Source organism: Macrobrachium nipponense, chromosome 13 (genome assembly GCF_015104395.2).
Source record: "Macrobrachium nipponense isolate FS-2020 chromosome 13, ASM1510439v2, whole genome shotgun sequence".
NCBI classification, from domain to species: domain Eukaryota; kingdom Metazoa; phylum Arthropoda; class Malacostraca; order Decapoda; family Palaemonidae; genus Macrobrachium; species Macrobrachium nipponense.
In genome coordinates this window covers 44,516,236-44,535,773 of record NC_087206.1, presented here as the reverse complement: position 1 = coordinate 44,535,773, position 19,538 = coordinate 44,516,236, and the positions used below count along the sequence as shown (strand labels likewise).

Below are 19,538 nucleotides of genomic sequence, written 5' to 3'. Positions count from 1 at the left end.
AGTACCTCTGACCCAGATGTCAAAACCATCGACATCGAAAGCACTGCCGCAACAGCAGTTTGTGCTTCTTCAGATGCCACAAGGCCCACAGGCCGCTGCCACAGCAGCCTGGATGGCCTCCCCTGCCTTCAACCCTGTATATGAAGCCAGTGGCTCTTTTCGGGGCTACAATAGGCAACCCGGTAGCGGCAGCCGTGGCTACAAAACAGTTCATCAGGAACAAGAAGGCATCTCGACGTACTCAAGAGAGAATCCTCGGATTACTGCAGTTTACATCAGTAACAGACGTCTTACTAAAAGCCAAATTGAAAGACATCAATCGAGTTTGGAGAAAGAGAGCCAACAACCGTCTCAGAGACAAAGTCTCAGTAATTCCCCCCTGTATTGACGAAAAGACTCCTCCCATGGGCAAATCCCAAGAATCTTTCCAGGTCAGTGCCAATGCAATTTCCTCCTCCAAAGGTGACGATTCATACAGACGCGTCACTCAGTGGTTGGGGAGGATACTCTCAACATCAGAAACTCAAGGGAATGGTCGAACAGTCTCAGACAGTTCCACATAAATGTGTTGGAAGCTATGGCAGTTTTTCTGACATTAAAAAATTTGTCTCCACCCAAGAACAACCATGTGAGGATAGTCTCGGACAGCCTAGTGGTGGTCCATTGTATAAACGGGGGGTTCCAAATCACCCAAACTGAATCATGTTCTAATAGCAATATTTACCTTGGCAGCAAAAATGCACTGGTTCCTGTCAGCAACCTATCTGGCAGGAGTCAGGAATGTAATAGCGGACGCTCTATCCAGGACCAAACCACTAGAGTCAGAATGGTCCCTAGACATGAATTCGTTTCGATGGATTTCCAATCAGGTTCCAGGCCTACAAATAGACTTATTTGCAACAAAGTCCAACCACAAGCTCCCATGCTATGTGGCCCCCAACCTGGGCCCTCTGACCTATGCCACAGACGCGTTAACGATAGACTGGAATCTCTGGCAGAAGATTTACCTGTTTCCTCCAGTGAATCTTCTGATGAAAGTGTTACACAAGCTACGTTCCTTCAAAGGACAAGTAGCCTTAGTAGCCCCCAACTGGCCCAAAAGCAACTGGTTTCTGCTCCTGTTAGAGCTGAAACTCCATCCCAAACAGATCTCTCGCCCAGAACTGACACAAATACATAGTACAAACTCAAATTGTGTCAGCTTCCTCAAGAATTCTGCAAACCCTAACTTTATGGATTTCATGAAGTTTGCGGCTCAAGAAGATGCGAGTTTTGATCCGGACAATGTCATGTTCATAGAATCAGACAAAAGGGATTCAACGCTTAGGCAATATGACTCGGCTGTTAAGAAACTATCTGAATTCTTAAAGCATTCAGATATTTGTCAAATGACCCCAAATTTGGCCATTTCATTCTTTAGAACAATTTTTGAAAAAGGCTTAGCCGCCAGTACCATTACGACAACCAAATCAGCCTTGAAGAAGATATTTCAAGTCAGATTCAATATAAATTTAGCAGATTCATATTTCTCATCCATCCCTAAAGCATGTGCACGTCTTAGACCAACTACCCGTCCACAAAAGGTCACTTGGTTTCTGAATGATGTCCTAAACAGATACTTTATTTCATAAAACAGGCTAACCCGGAGTCATTTCCACATGCTCATGACATTCGGGCAGTAGCTACATCAATTAATTATTTTCAAAACGAATTTTGAAGATCTTAAAAATATACAGGTTGGAAATCTTTAGTTTTCAAACGCCACTATTTAAAAAACATTCAAGCTCTAAAATATTCAACTATAGCCGCATGGAGTTTAGTCTCCCCTGAATAACATTTCCTGTATCTTCCTGTCCTTCATTTATCTATCCCTTCCCCACCCCCTCCTCCTTTCTACCTGCCGCACTAATACTTGCCACGATGCCTCTCCTCGGTAGGGCAGAACCGGGCGCCCCAGATCAAGTTAGGATGTTCTTATGTATTTAATTCCGGACAGTCTTATCCTCAATCTTATTTAATATCTATCTCAAATAAGATACTTATGTTTTGATTTAATTCTGTTACATTTAAGCATAATTAATTATAAGTTGTATCCTAAGTCTTAGTTTTTAAGTTTAATTTATTAAGTTTTCCTGATTGTTTATATCTTTGCTATTAAGTAAACTTATATGATATAACAAAAATATTTCATTTCTCCCATTAAGTTTACTTTGTTTGAAATCTTGAGGCTTGGAAGGCATTCTCTTGTATGTTTTCACCGGCGAACACAGGTCGACCCAGAAAAGGGATTTTGACGAAGGAAAAATCTATTTCTGGGGAGAGACCTGTGTCACCCGGTGAACCCTACCCATGACATTCCCTTCCCAGTACCTATCCAAGCCAAGAAAGGTATCCAGAAAAGTGAAGAAGGCTGTGTGACGGCGCTCGCGTCGGGCGGTGGCGATGGTAGTAAAAAGATGGTGCTGATGTGGCCATTGGTACGGCGCACCCTTTACAGGGGTTTTTGACAAGGAATATTCTAAATGGCAGGAGACCTGTGAATAGTGGCTTTCACACGCCCCGAACTTTATACACGACGCCCTTTGGGTGCTCGCGCGAGGGTAGTAACCTCTGCATACCAATGCTAACTTTTTCTCTGGTATATCTAGAAAGTATTTATATCAGAAAAGAGGTTAGAAGGATCTTTTCACCGGGCGACACAGGTCTCTCCCCAGAAATAGATTTTTCCTTCGTCAAAATCCCTTTTCTGGTGATAGAAGTTCACTCTCGACGTGGTTTGGAAGTCACGTAAAGCCATTGGTCCCGTTGCTGAATAACCACTGGTTCCATGCAACGTAAAAACACCATAAAAAAAAAAATCGTAAACTTAATAAGCTCATTCTCTCTCTCTCTCTAGGGTAATGTAACATGTTTTTGAAATGATATTACTGTACTGCAGTGTTTTTGGATGATAAAGCATACTGCACTGTACTATCTGAAATGTTAGCTAATTATTTTAATTTTATTTTCCAGTCAGCTTTTAGTGAAACGCAAAAACATGTAATTATAGCATGGGAAATAAGAAAAAAATAAATGACAACAGAAAAAATAAATGACTAATATTATGTTTATTTATAAAAAAAAATACATGAATATGTACATGCATAAAAAATCAATCTTTCTCTTTTCTCAGTGAGAGAGTACACACTAGTGACAGTAAAAATTTTTACTAATACTCCAATACTCTCTATGACAGATTTTATTTAATTTTTATTAAACATTTTATAGATGTTTTGCTGTTTACATCAATATTGATATTTGAAAATTATTAAATCATTGTTATAAGCATTTTAGGGGCTTATATGCTGAAAGAGTAACAGTTGTAGAACGTTACTGTAATCTGACTGGGTGTTTTGGGGTGCTTGTTTGGGGTGTATTTTTGTTTTAAATGATATGAAATGGTTTTAGTATAATAATTTAAGGTATATATTTTTTGTCTGAACTATAACTATTAAATTGCACAGTGAACTGTTAAAATAGTCAGTTATAAGTGTTTTAGGTTAGGGGTATAGGGTACTTGGCAGTTATAAGCATTTTCAGAGAGTATTTTGAATTTCCGTGGATTTTGCATTCCTGCAGTAGGTTGTGGAACCTATCTATGCAAAAAAGTGGGGGCCACTATATTAAGTATATTGTCTACCATAAAGTAGATATCAGGATACATAATATACAGTACCCGTCATAATACTTTGCGTGGTAGGGAATATGGAAGAAGAAAATGAGTACAACAAACTAAAAATATTCAGGAAAAATCAATTATTAAAACAACCATCATAAAATTTGTAAAGGATACTAACCAACTCCTGTCCTAGTATTTGATAGGCATGCCACGACGTTTCCGGACTTCCTCGAGTCTCTTGGGCACTGAATCTGCTATCCGCTGCAGGAGCCACTCGTCCAGATCGCCCCAAGCACGTTGTAAAGCTGCCGTTAACTTTTCGATGGAAGATGTGTCCACATGTTGTAACTGTGTTTTTATGATTGCCCAAAGATTCTCAATGGGTGAAATGTTTGGGGAATTCCCTGGCCAGTCGGGGATATATTCTATTCCACAATCTCTAAGCCACAAAGTGTTCTGTTTGGCGGTATGAGCTGGAGCGCCGTCTTGTTGGAAAATCGAAGTCCTGCTGCTCTCAAAACTGTCTTCCAAGTGTTCGTTTAGGATTGTGAAATATGAATCTTATTTACTGTCTCGTTCTTAGGTAAAAACACAAGTGATCCTTTACCCCCGTAGCCGAAGGAACCCCATACCATAACATATGCCAGAAACTTTACGGCCTTGGCAAGGTACTTCGAGTCAAGAGGATCAGACGTGCGCTTTCGCCAGACACGCTTCCCCTTTGTGTCAGCAACATAGAAAGAAGCTTCGTCTGTCCACAAAACTTACCTCCATTTGCTGATATCCCAGGTCTTGTAAGAATTGGCGAAAGCGACACGTGCCTTCTTTTGTTTGGCTGTTATCAGCGGCTTGCGGCGCGCGCCTTTGAGTAATGGAGGTCCTTCTGTAAGCACCGCTGTACGGTCCTGACAGAAGCACCAGCAACAACATCAGGATTTTCAGCCTTAAGCTAACATGCTGTAAGGGTTGGATTTGCCTCAATGTTCCTGGCGAGAACTCTTAAAACCCTCTTACTAATAATAGGGGGCCTCCCGATTCACGATAAGTTTTCAAAATGTTCTGGACAGTCCGTTGTTTCACGCCTGTTTTTTTTTGGCAAATTACACCAGTTTTAAGGCCTTCCTCGTAAAGTTGTCTCACTCTCACACGATTCTCAATGGAAGTATACGGTTTAGATATTGTTAATACAACCACACTCACTCAACCACACAAAATAATGTTAGCAACGAATATTGCAGAGAACGAGAAAAAAAATTCAACATTCGACCGTTACAACATCCAACAGTGAGTGAGTGAGCCAGTAGCTATAGTTAAGTTCCCAATTAGTCAATTTCACTCAGCCGAATTTTCGTTTCTCTCTCTCTCTCTCTCTCTCTCTCTCTCTCTCTCTCTCTCTCAAGCTTCGTGCACTGGGGATCATACTGCCAAACAGAATATTTGTGGCTTAGAGATTGTGGAATTGAATATATCCACGACTAGCCAGGGAATTCCCCAGCCATTTCAACCATTAAGCAATCATAAAAAGAAATTTACTGAATGTGGACACGTCTTGCAGCGCAAAGTTTGAAACGCGCTTGGGACGATCTGGACGAGTCCCTCCTACAGCGGTTTTCAGATTCAATGCCCAGGACACTCCAGAAAGTCCGTAAACGTCGTGGCATGCCTATCAAATACTAGGGCAGGAGTTGGTTAGTATTCATTTTAAATTTTATGATGGTTGTTTTAATAATTGATTTTTCCTGAATATTTTTAGTTTGTTGTACTCATTTTCTTCTTCCATATTCCCTACCATGCAAAGTATTATGACGGGTACTGTATGTTATAGGATCAAGGAAATTATTATTAGAATGCATTAGCTTATAAGGACGAAGCACTAGAACGAGAAGACACATTAATGATTCGAGCTGAAACAACGAAGCCACAGAATCATTGTGTTAACAACCAAGGCATTCATGTGCCTACACAGGTTTCCCCGAGAATCTATGAAGGGCCTTTCATGCACTGGACAGTGAAATCACCCAGATGTCCCAGAAAATCTGAAAACCCCAGACACTGTTTACATCTTCCTAGACCTATGTCACCCCACTACATAAAAGTTAATGGACACTATGCCTCTACTGACATATGCTGACACGTCCGAGTGCCAAGAATTAATTTCGGATAGGCCATTTCAAGACCCCTCTGGTTGATGTTAGTGAAGAGACTTCAATGCTCTTTTGTTTGAAGGAGAAGGTCGAGGCTCCTCCCTCCATAAGACAAGCCTATGGATTTTAGCCAGTGAAGGCAACGCTGCCCAGCCTACAAAGGATGACCTACGAAGTCTTAAACCAATTCCTACAAGGACACACCCTCAAGGATCGGAGTATGGAAGAAAGAGACATTTTCCAAGGAGGAGATTGCCAATGACAAAAGGAAAGGACAACAGGAGGTGTTCCGAAGAAATGGCAATAACCACTCAAACATAAGGTCGTTTGAGAAATTGCCACACCCAGAGTCAAAATCGAGAACCCAGAGGTGATGCTAGGAAGATTACATCCAAAATAAGAAGGTTCTACACAGAGAAAGAGGAAGAGAAGAAAGTTGAGAGAGAAAGAGAAGGGGAAGAAGTACTAGACAGAGGGAGTGTGAAGTGGGCATGAAGTGTGGGTGTGAAGTGTTGATTGGGTCCCAGTGGCAATATTGAACTTTTTAGAATAGTTTGTCTCGGTCCAAGTACCCAAATCAAGGTGGAAAGAAGTTTAAAGTTTTTGAGGACAAAATAAATAGATCAATGAAATATTCTAATTCATTTCCCAACAACAAGACTATGTAAGATAGCTAACATCTCTTGCACGAAGCAAACTAATTATGTAACTATATCTCATTGTCAATGCCAACTAATTATGTAACTATATCTCATTGTCAATGCCAGTTGCAGCTAGACCACTTGGTAACCTACCTTAGGTCAGTAGTACTACATATATATCTGCTACATATGTAGTATATACAATAAAGGTTATGATAGTTAAGGTACGTACTTATAAAAAAAACAGTATTTACATATATAATACAATCTTGCATATAAGAACAGAAATAACAAGCTTTAGATAGTAGAAAACTTAATAAGAGAACAGAAAACTATGTATACAGTATACTACAGTAAAATATGTATTTATTTTCACAGGCTGCTGCATCTCTGACTGTGGGTGTTGGAAGTTTTGAGGATCCAATGGAAATCCAAGGACTGATGCATTTTCTTGAACATATGGTCTTTATGGGTTCAGAAAAGTATCCAAAGGAGAATGCTTTTGACTACTACATAAAGGTTAGTAACCGAGGTGCCATAAGGTGTTTATGGCATCGATGACTGGTTATCGGTGCCTTAAATCACCGAGTTTTGGTCAATGGCAGTTTTTGCTTATCGGCACACTCCCGGTAACGGAACCCCCGCTGATAACCGGGGACTGCCTATACTGTACAGTATTGTCAGTACTTCTTATCTTCCTTAGAATTTTCTCACTTCTAGTTTTTTTTTTTCTTCAAGTAATCTTTTAGCTGATAGTGTAAATTGGATGACCTCTCCATTCTTATATCCTGTGTTGCACAAACAAAAACAAATGGTTATTCATATTGGTACTTGCATAATGTTTGGTTTTTCTTATCAGAATTATGGGTTTAGAAATGATGATTGTACTTTTTTGTATTTTAGGGAAATTATCTCCATATTAGTAAGTGAAATTTCATGATTGTACTTTTTTGTATTTTAGGGAAATTATCTCCATATTAGTAAGTGAAATTTCTTTGAGGCATTAGGCTTTTATTTAATATTAAATTTATTTTGTAGTTGGATTGATTACTTCTCTATCGCATCTTTTATATACTGCATTTTACTTCATTCTTATGTGTAATTTATATAATAGAACCATGGAACTTTGTTCATATGTGTAATTTATATTACAGAAACATGGAGGACATGATAATGCACATACTGAAATGGAACACACTACGTTTTATTTTGAAGTGGAAGAAAACCACTTTTATGGAGGCTTGGACAGATTTGCTCAGTTCTTCATTAACCCACTTATGAAAAAGGAGGCAATGACTAGAGAAAGGAATGCAGTTCATAGTGGTAATAAGCATATCTTTATTTCACTTAGATAAGTAGCAAGTTGGTTAGCTTCTAAGTTTTTCTTGAAGACTCCATATTTATTTGTATTTTGGTAAAATCATGTTTTAATAGTTTTAGAGGAATAGCATCCCAGCTAAAAATGTCTTTTGATTATTATATGAAAATTATTTTTGCCCAAGCAACAGTTATTGAAAAATATTTTACTTGTATGACAGAAAATTAAAGGAAAACATAAGCAAACATTGCACTTGAAGCTTCACCGTTATATTAATTACGTATTCGCACTCAGATGGAAGAAGAACCTCAAAGTTTGCCAATGGTTTTATATACAAAACAATCACTTTTAAAATATATCCATATGGAATTATAACATATACATACTGTCTTTCTAGAGATGAATATCACCCATATTAGGGTACTTCCTTTGGTGCTAAAGTTTCTTGAAAGCATCCTATCCTTCCCTGGTTGCAACATTTTTATTTGGCAACTAATTAGTGTGAACATCATGAATTTTAGCATATGATACTTAGAACAAGGAGACTGTAGGTAGATTATATGCTTCCTCTCCTTTAGAACTGGAGTAACTGATGATTTAAAGAATTCCATGTGTGAAATGAAGAAACCCTAGTGGAAGATTCTTTAACATGAGGAATGTCATTGTTTCAATTCATTTGTGCGGATGATTAATTGAAACGGACTCAGTGAATCTATATTGCTTTTCAAATATCAAGTAAATCAGTAACATACTGTAAATGTCAAAATCAGGGAAGTATGACATGCTAAGTAAAGTTAGTGGACAGTAATATTGAAGAGGGATTATTTGAAAAGCACCTTATTTGAATCATTAAGGCTGGAATGCAGTGATATTCATAGTTTACAGATATATAGATTCTAATTTAAAATCTTGACCCCATATTCAGATATGTAAAGAAATTAATTTTTTAAAAATTTGTTTAAATAAAAAATAGGTGGGTATACTTTACTTTTGCAGTTTGTTTCAAATTTAGGTACGCATAAAAACAAAAGGCTAAATAAAGAATCGACAGACAGGACCTGCAGCTCTATTAGATGCCTTAGTTTCTGACTTGTACATCATACGAGGTCTAATATGTGACTGAAAACTAAACTTGTTATGACTAGAGCTGAAATGTCAGCAAAAGCTGTAGTTGAGAGATTGCTGACCATGGAAAAATGCACCGTGAAAGTCTCCTGGAAAAGGTTGTTTTACAAATCTGCGGTGACAACTCCCATAAAAACATTAAATGATGCTGTATTATATACCTACGGTACACTAAGAAGCCTTCCAAACTATTATAAGTGAACTTGATTAAGCCTAAGCAGTAGTCAAAATCTGTAAATAAGGTATTTTTTTTGTGCGCTTTTTAATGGAATTGTACTTTGTAATGTTTGGAATATTAATTTTATCATTAATAATAAAATAAATTTATTTATTTGAATTTTTCAGAGGTTATTCTTAAAAGGTTTTATATGGTAATAGGCCATAGGTTATCCTGCTTTAAACCCTTGCAAAAACTGGGCGCACATACCCCATCCTCATTAGTCCAGGCCTTTAGAGTTTTCTTGGGACAATAATAAATTCCTTCTTGTTTTACTTACATACCACTGGAAATGAATGTAAAAAATTATATTTATACAGTAAAAGTGGTTAGAAAGTAAATTTTAAAATAATTTTCCTTCACTTAGAATTTCAGATGGCTTTACCTGAAGATGCTAGTCGAGTGCAGCAGCTTTTTGCCAGTTTGGCCTCTGAGGGTCATCCCATGGGGAAATTCACTTGGGGTAATGAAACAACTCTCAATGTTGAAATACCAGATGAGGAATTACACAAGAAACTTCATGATTTGAGAATGCGCTTTTACAGTGCTCAGAACATGACTCTAGCCATACAGTCTCGTCATTCATTGGATATGTTACAAGAATTTGTCTGCAAGATTTTTTCAGAGGTAAGAATTTTTATGTAAGTAATTTACCAAGTAATTACATAGCTATAGTTTGAACTCTCATGGTATCTTAAATTCTGACATTCGCAGTAGCGCTTATTTTGTTTTGTGTAGGTGACTAGCTCCGCCGACTTTCGGGAAAGAGAGTAACAACTTGGCAAAGAGCTCCAATTTGTTTCTGATGGCTTACAACTGTACTATGTACATCAGTTGTAAGAAGTTAGCTTCCTTTGGCATTGCGTTCACTTTTACGGTTGAATCAAAGTTTGACCAGAAATTTGGTCTAATAGTGACCACTGTGGCCCAATTAGGGCATCCAATAAGGTTCCAATAGACAAAGTGAACAATAGGAGTGCCAATAAAGTGTTAGTGGAGGAGGTTATTGCCCTTCCCACCAACTTTCCTAGACAAAGGTCCCTGTCATACTCCCCTAAACATAGGAGAAGGCATACTGGAAGTCGTAAGGAGGTCGGTGGGGTCTGCCCATAGGCAGTCGCCCCCTCGGTCGAACCTGTTGTTGCTTCCCAGGTTGCGACAGACAGCATCACTATAAAAGTACGTTGACTGTCCTCTGGTTCTGAGACTTCCAGTCTGGACAAGAGGCACCAGTGGCATTTTGCGGACAAGTCTCAGCCGTTGAAAAGGCATGCAGTGGATGCGGACCGCTCTTTGCTGCATTGTAAAAGGTTCAGATAATCTTCTCATAGCCCACAACCTTCTTGCAGTACCTGGGACAGTCCAGAATGTTTTTCTCTGGACTGCCCTGCAGTAGAGCACCAGTACTTGGCTGCCAAGCACCCGTCTTCCAAGTGTCAGTTGTCTTACGAGCGCCCAGTCATAGTTCTCGAGTGCTTGGCGCCAATTCCTCTCCTTTCAGCACCAGCTCCTAATCGCCCAGTGTCAGCCTTCGTGTGCTGTAGCTGGAACTGAATCTGAAGTAGTACTCCACAGATCAACTGAACACTTGTCTTAGCAGACCAAGCTTCAGAGCTAGGCAACAGACTTATGAATTGGAATTTATCTTTCTTGATGGATGCCTGAAGTGAAAGTTGGGGCCTGTTTGCAGATTTGGTAACTAAAGGCTGATGGTTGCCACAGGTAGAGGGGCTGCAGGTTAATTTCATTAAACTGAGGGCACTCCTGCAGGTGTTCAATAGCCACCTGTCTGATAAAGTGGTAGGTCTACTATTGGAAAATTTCAATAGGAGGACCAAAGGTGGTGTGGAAATCTGGAAAGTATCATTCAGTGGAGTATATTCTGTTAAGGGCAGAGAATAAACAATACTCAAATCCTCAGATAAATCTCAGGAAAGGGTAGTTTGGTATCTGACACCTACAGAAGATAGGATCAGGTATTTCAGGCCAGGAGATCTCTGTATTTGTAGATTAGTATGCTTTGGAAGGAGCTGGAACTCTGTTATTAGGCTGTTTACCACCAGCTTTAGTCATGAACTTCCAAACTACTGCTGAGTCCTACCAGAAAAAAGAATGTGGGGAGTTGTTGCTTCATGCTTCTCTTGGACAGTCTGGAGGTGTGCATTTCATCCCTTCTTAATAAGGTCAGTGTTGGACAAACTTGAGGCAGCACAGCATGTTGACAGGACTGTTATAGCCTCGGCAAGCCAGATCCCTGACCCTCTTTAGCTTCTGGTGGACCTCCCACGAGTCCTTCCTCTCTGAAATAAGCTCTTCCACCAGCCTCACTTTTGGAAATAACCATCAAAATTGCAGCCTCCTCACTCCATGCTTGGAGGCTCTCCAGCATAAAATCATCAATAGAGGCAGTTTTGCTATCAGGCTACGACTGTCATGAGTTACCCCTATTCAAGAGTAGGGGCCATTGACCTGTGCTCTTATAGTGAGTTTAGCCACATACCATTTTTTTTCAAATAGAAGCCACACCTAAGACTCTTCAGCTCTCTTGTATTTGATGGTTTTTTTCATCTAGGTAAGTGAGTGAGTTACATGTTTTATCTAGCAAGTTTTCTCACACAAGAAGCCATAGAAGTATTGGTCTTTGGTCTATGACTAGTTTTAGGACAGAGACGCAAGCAACTTCCTGTCAGCCTCATATGGTACCTCTAGTGTTATTCCATACTTACCTTTTCTACTTATGAACAGTTGGATTATCACTTTTTGGTTGTCATGTAAGAACCATCAAGATTTATCCTTGGAAGCCCAAAACAGGATGAAAGAAGAGAATTGACTGTTTTTATCCATCAGCATGAGTACAGCAGATCTGTCTAAAAATGATATTTTGTTTTGGTTATGTCAGGTCATCTTGAAAGCCTATAACACTTGTAAGCTTGTATCCAACTCAAAGGTCATGTTCATGGAATTAGTACTAAATATACATGTCTGGCCTTTAAAAGAAATATGGAAATTATTCTGTTGTGATTTTTGCTATATGTAGGTCCTTGAGTATATTTTTATCATTTTGACCGTTGGGCATGGCTCATAATGCCTTTGTCTTATTCTTTACTGGCCCTCTTGTAGCTGTGGGTCAGTTTTTTACTTTCCAAAGGAGAGGATGCTCCTGACTGTGACTCCTCTTCCTCTCAAACTTGGTCACTTGTCACATAGTGACATCACCTGGGATACTCAGTTTTGTGCTGCAGATGAAGAATTTTAGTGTTCACTATTTAGGGCCTTTGGTAGGGTAACCAAGGTACAAGCCCCTTTCAATGACCTCTTGTGAGTCCCTACAACTCCTGGATTCTCAGACCCAGTCATTTAGTAGTTTGCTGGTTCCATGTCCCTGTTAATATCCAAATAGCAGCAAGTCTCATCCCACTGAAATAATTACTAAGGTAGTTGGTTATTATTGACAAGACGAGTTTATTAAAAACAGGTTTAGAAAAAAAATTATATTTTTTGTACAAACAATTCTTTACAAGGTTTTATACCCTACTGCTCACCCTAAAGTGCCTACAAACTAGTCAGATATTACTTGTTATAACCAATTTCTGCAGATAGGACTTGATATCCCAGATGTAGCCAACAGATACCTGGCTGAATTATTATTTTTCCTAGGTTGCCAGAAATGGACTGGCTCCACCTGAAGGTGGTCATAAAGTAATGTGTTTGTAGAAAAAAAAAAAAAAAAAAAAAAAAAAAGTTTGTTTAGATTTTTATTGTTTTAAGGAATGATAGTCTTTCATTAAATCAGTGTTGTAACTATTAATTTTTTTAGATAGTATTGAAATGCATACTTTCAAGTTCCCATACTACATCCACTTTATATAGAAGCATTTTCCAGCTGTTGGAGATATGGATGATAGTTAGATTATCAGATAGTAGTTTGAATATTGATAGTAACTATTTTTTAATACTTAGGTACCGAACAGTGGAATACCAAGGCCAACTTACACCCAATACGACTTTCCCTTCCCAACTGAGAAGCTTCATCGTCTGTATCGTGTGGTACCAATGAAGGACTACCACTCAGTGGAGATTAATTGGGCGCTGCCGTCACTACTTAATTATTACCATACTAAACCTCTACATTATATCTCACACTTAATTGGCCATGAAGGGCGAGGATCAATTCTCTCTTACCTAAAGAAGAAGTAAGTCTGTTCTTTTTGACAACTGTTTGAAATACCATATTTGGTACAATGTCCATGTTCGTATTGTGTTTTTGTTTACTTAAAAAAATGTGGCACTCAGAGTTTTGATTATCAAGTGTTTTATAAATTGATATGTTTCACTACCAGCTCATCATAAAATAGTCTAGCTTTGGAATCCAGAGCAAAACCCTCACATATCCATCTTTTAACCAGCAAAACAAAAGCAGCAGCCAATAAGTGGATTTGTGTAGGTATCAAGAGTATCCTTAGTTTCCTTTGGCTAGCTGTCTAGCCTTTTGTGTGTTTGTGAACTGATGTCAGTTCACTGAGACCTTTAGATTCTGTACAGTGAGTGATTTTATTTAATCATCTCAGTTATTATTGTAATTGTTTCATATTAAGCCATTTGATATGTATATATGGTACATAGCTCACCAATTGTATGTAAATACAACACCAGTGTTATAAAGTAGTTTAATAGTACTAATGATTATTGTTCGCTGTCCTTTTCAGAGTCTGGGCGGTTGGTTTGTATTCAGGTAATGATGAATCTGGCTTTGAGCACAACAGTACATATGCTCTAATGAGTGTATCTGTTGAGCTAACTGATGAAGGATTTAAGAATGTAGATAAAGTAAGTATGGGTAAGAAGAATTCGGGTTGAATCATTGATCAAAATTTTCCTCATTTGTGAGCTTGAAATTAAGTTTGTATCATTGTTCTTTAATGATGAGGAAATTGTTACGGTTAAAAGAGCACAATTGTACATCTGCCATGGAAGATGATAATGGATTCATCTCCTCAATTTGTAGCAAAAGAACCTTAAATTGGCTTGCTTTACTTGCAGATAGGGAAGATGAGAAGAGTTCTGTGTTTATTCATTGAAAGGGTAAACATTAATCAAAATGTTTACATCTTGTGTTGATAAGTTTAGAACAGCATCAGTTATAATATAATTATGGATCATACAGCTGTTTACAATTTACATTATTAATAGACAGTTTAACCCAGATGTTGTTCGATTGAGACCAGGACTGACATTGAATCAGGTTAGAATGGAATGTCTTCTCTTACATGTCAAAAAGCTGCTGCATTAGACTGCCTCATCAGTCTTCCAGATGGCATCTTGGTTAGATTTATGGTCGTCAGCTTTTACAGATTGATTAATTCTGGCTCTAAGGCTATCTCATATTTGACCAATCTGAGATGCAACTCTAGCCTAGATAAGCCATTCTGTGGATATGGATTCTTTGTTGTCACTCCGAAATGGTAATATTTTGGATTCCCAATTGTTGCTGTCAAATGGCTCAGCGAGAGGTGATGACGTCCTATCAGAATGGGATAACGTCACAACGATGGGAGGAAGAGATGCCACTACATCTGACGTCATAGGTTGAGAGGATGCTGGGAGCGACATCATAACATTGCTAAAGCCAGCGCTGGTTGATGGCCTCACTGGCGCAGCGATAAGAGGCAGCCCAGGAAGTGTCGACGTTGACACAAGAGCCAATGGAAAGTAGTCCTGGAGGAGGTGGGATTGCCATTGGGGCCGGGGGAGTGGTATATCCCTCCAAGAAATGAGACAATAGGGTATCCAATGAGGGAACCCCGTAGACCTAGCGACATCCAAACAGCCGCCATCTTTTTTTATTCTGAATCTGAAATTAAAGAAACAGATGTAGCCTCCTCCCTCTCGGGAAGGGCATTAGAACCCGAGGGAGAGGGGGTTACACTAAACATAACATCATCTTGTGCAACTCCCGATACTTCCTACGACAAATTGATGGAAGAAACGGAAGGAGGCAGAGGTATAATTGCAGCAGGGGTAGCATTTCCTGAAGTGGGGAAGCCAAATCGTCTAAACGAAGAGAAGGAAAACCCTCCCAAGAAGGACAAGTAGAAACTCTGTGATGTTCCCTCTTCATGTAAAACAACCTCCACTGTGACTTAGGCCAGGCACGACATTCCAGGCAGGGATTAGTAATGGTACAATAGTTCGGCATCTACTGCATGGCAAATGGGGATCTGTAATCATGGAAGCCAAAAACCTCAAGTATGGAAAACCCTGAATGCCCGGGCACTTACGTTGATGAGGCCGTGAAGATTCGGAGGACTCCATGACAAATCAGACACAATTGTAAAACACAAAGATTCACGGACACAGAGCAACCAGCTTGGAAGGGGAGAAAAAGTGTCTACTCTCCATGGCATGGCGGTCAAAGAAAGACTAACATGTCACGAGATGCTGTGCTTGGTCGATGACCATTCCACCTTGTATATGCAGGAGTTGCCAGATCTCACAGATTCCTTGCTTTACAATCTGATTGTTTTAACCAGTTTCCAGATTTATCATATTGTCAAGACTGGGGATTTGTTAGCAATGAAAAATACAAATTAATTAAAAATTTGTCATATTAGAAGCAGCCTTCGGTAGACAGTGAACAAATATTAACGATATGCTAGTACAACAGGCTGTTAGTAAGCTTGTTTCAGTCGGCCTATTGTTGGAAGGAAGACTCTACAGACTCCTCAAAAGAAGATAGTGAGATATACTCCTGCTCCTAAACCTACTCAAATTGGCTCCTTCAGTCACTAAGATCTGTTCAATTTAAGATTAATTTATGGGTTGCTACAGTCTTGGAGGCATCAGTGTATTTCCACTATTTACACAACTAATTCTTTGTCACATTCTCAGTAGCGCCAGTAATTTGAAGTAGTCAGTGATTAGTTAGCTTGATCACCACCCATCTGTCTTGGTAGTAGTATTGTTTTGTGTTTGTATAACATGAAAGATATTTCAGATTTTCAAAGCTTTTTGAAAATCTGAAAATATTTTCATAAGAAAATTGTAGGCAACATCTTTCTGATAAAGGTAGATGCACAGTAATCTCTCTTGACCACAGTTGTAGATCCAAAGGCGTGGTGGAAAGGGGCACAGTGCAGATAAAAGAATAGTCCTATGCTTAGCTTATGCTAGCCTACCCTTACATATGTGAAGATTTTGACATAGAGCTACAATAATAAATTCTTATTATGTACAAAGCAACAAAAATAAATAATATTCACAGTCCAGTGCATTTCATGTATTTTAAATTAGTGGAAGCCTGTATGAAAAGTTCATAGTGTAATCTGTCCTAGGCCTGATAGCTTTGGGTAACATAGATTCACTAGGTGTAGTTTAGGAAAAGGAGATGAGTGTGGTATTACTATACAGTGTGATACAGGTCATTTCTTTTCCTGTGATGTAAATTATTGTACTGTATTTCAGAGGTTAAGCTCTAACCGAGTTTGACAATTTAATGATTCTTTTATTTCATCTTAAAAAGTATTTCTTGTAAATGGAATATTTTGATGACTCATCATTTGTCTTCAGATTTTTATTGATTGTTTTTCTTGCAGGTGTTACAAGTTGTGTTTCAGTACTTAGCAATGATCCGTGAGGCAGGTCCTGTAGAGAGAATTTTCAATGAAATTGAGAAGACAGAGAAACTGAATTTTGACTATGCTGAGGAGCAAACAGCTGTTGAAAATGTCGAAAATCTTTCAGAAAATATGCAGCTCTACCCTCCTGAAGATTATTTGGCAGGCGAATGTCTTTTGTGTGAATATAATGCTGAGGTATGTTGTATCTTTTTTTGTACTGTAGAGTAAAAATTGATTTGCATGAAAATACAAGTGTATTAATATCATCAATGTTATTGAATAGTTTATAACTTTGTCACTCAAGTTGCGTTTTCAAATCATATCTGCTTCGGCTAAGCAATTTCTCAATGATTTTGTTGCGTTTAATATTCTTCTTTGGTCACTCTCAGTAAAGTTACTTTTTATAGTGTACAAAGTTGAATAGTTGAGCTTTATTGTACTGATGCTCCAAAAAATTAATAGCAAAAATAAAAGATCAAATTGATGAGCTGATCAGAAATTTCATAAGAATCTCTCAGTACCCAATACCTTTAGTCATAACTGATGAGCCTTCATCAAACAGGAATATTTTGTCTTACGCTGGTTGGATGAGTTAATGTATTCCACATGGCAAGAGCATTGTTCTTGTCAACATAATTAATGTAATTCATTGTAGTTTGATGTCTTTTATTAATTTTTTTGTAAGACGGATTTGCCAAGTCAAAAGGATTGTCTCTTTATTAGACTTCAAAGTGCCTTAGATTTTCTCCCATAGAGGGTTCCTCTTAGTCCAAAGAAGAGTTTGGGCAAGACTGAATATGAATGGGTCTATTTCTGGCCCACTTGAATCTAATGGTCATTGCTTTCTACTTATTGTTACTGTAATTGTATGCTGTAATAATTCTTGCTTTGCATAAGAGATTTCCTGAGTACCAAGGTTGTTCTTTGGTTCGTTCAAAGGAGCAGCTAGAAGACTGATTACTTCAGTGGCTTTGGATGGGAGATTATGATCAATGATCTGGTTCTTGTTTCTGGCATTTGAGGAATTCTGAAGCAAACCCTGCTCTGGGTAACAAAACTGGTATCACAGAATGATTGAAATAAGGTTCAGTTTTAAAAGCAGTTACCACTGATTAATGGTGAAACATGGATAAAGCTCTGCTAGGCCTAGATATGGAAACTGATGTAGCATCATTGTGACATCATTGATCGTGGCACTCTTGGTACTGATAATGTAGGTTGGATATGAGAGTGATATTAGCATGGGCTTAGCTTTGGCTTCACTTTGGTTTAAGCTCTTAGTCTTGATCCAATGCCATTGCATCTGGTTTTCATAGGCAATTATTTATGACCTGGCCAAAATGTTGTTAAACTCCATTGACCACAGGAGTCACTGTGATTTCACTGTAGATTGATATTTTTACTCTCATCTTGGCCCATTGGACTGTCTGATTGCATGGTTTGGGAAGTGGCTTCTTGGGCTGCTTTGACCTGGATCTTGAAATATGGCTATATACTCATTTGCATACCTTGGATATTGCTCCTGGCATCAGCTTATCTTCATTCCTGGTGTACCTCTAATACTCAGATGTATCCAAGTCTGTATTTGTGGGTTTTGATGTGGCTGCTGCAATCATCCTGAATTCAGTCATACACAGCTCCTCTGCAGGATGTCATGGCACCAGTTGAGGCTGTGGTCATTAAAGCAAGAAGGAGAAGCATGTTGGAGTAGATCTTGTTGTGGCTGAAATAGCAGCTGTTGACATCAGCTCAGCCCTGTTCCTGCCATAAATCCATTCCTGAGAAATGTATCTATCCATACTCATTTAGGTATGCCCCCTGGAATGGGTGCAGCCTTTGTCTTGATATAGGTCTTGTATGTTTTGCAGAATTGTCTGCTAGCATAAATCTGGTCTTAGTTCTTGACATCTTCATTCCTCTGGTAGAGGATTTGTTGGTAGTGGTGCTGCAATTTGGCAGAGTTCTGAACATGTATTGGTAACACTTATCCAGTTGTGTATGGTGCAGTGCTTCACGAATTCAGTGTTGAGCTACTCCTTGAAGAAGAGGTGTTGCAGAACGCCAGCACTTCTATTATACAGGAGAGAACATCCAAGCTTATAATTTCATTCTGCTAAGGTTTCTTTATGTTTTTGACACAGGTTGATATGGGACTGGATAGCACAGGCTTATGTTTGATTCATCTTTCAACGGTCTTTATACTTGGCCTACACGTCCTTAAAACTTTGGTGAATTCTTTGTGTGTGTCTTTCTATCTGAACATTTGACAATTTGAATATTTTCTTAGCCTAATCTTCCCCATATGCCACAGATGTACAATCTACCCACCTGTTCACGTTCCTCAGTCCCAGTATAAACTCCAGCTTAAGACTCTGAACAACACCACAACTCGACTTACACTAAACTGATATATAGTCAGGACAAAACCACAACTTTTTGATATATTGTCCTTCTATTTTTTTAATTTATGAAGTGAGCTCATTTGCATATGCCTGGTGTCATGGAGCTGTTTACAGTCCCATGGTTAGTCTTTGATCCTGTTTGGTGGATGGTTTAATATTGCCTTGCCCACTTTCCTTGATTTTCTCTCTGGAATTCGCTGTCCAGTGAGTTTTTCTCAATTTTTTAGGTCACCCCATTATGACCATACATTTTTTATAAGGGTAGACCAACCCAAGTATAAGGGTAGACTAACCCAAGAAGGAGGTCGTTATAAAACTCAAAGGTCTGGAAAGACTAATCCTTTTTATTATTATTATATAAGGGTAGGATATGTGCTTACTGTAATATAAAGCACTTTCTGTGACTTCCAGAATATG

The 19,538-nt window shown here is 38.7% G+C and overlaps 2 protein-coding genes across 2 annotated transcripts in view; one reads left to right on the top strand and one right to left on the bottom strand.

Annotated features, from left to right (window-relative positions):
- The window catches only part of LOC135225306 (nardilysin-like), an 89,742-nt gene that overhangs the window by 30,689 nt on the left and 39,515 nt on the right, over window positions 1-19,538 (bottom strand). The window lies entirely within an intron of this gene.
- Window positions 6,789-17,473, top strand: LOC135225536 (nardilysin-like). Its single transcript, XM_064264809.1, has 7 exons — window positions 6,789-6,962; window positions 7,598-7,766; window positions 9,471-9,730; window positions 13,064-13,296; window positions 13,810-13,930; window positions 16,696-16,914; window positions 17,405-17,473. Exons 1-7 carry the CDS (start codon window positions 6,804-6,806, stop codon window positions 17,471-17,473), a joined length of 1,230 nt encoding a protein of 409 aa, XP_064120879.1. The 5' UTR covers window positions 6,789-6,803.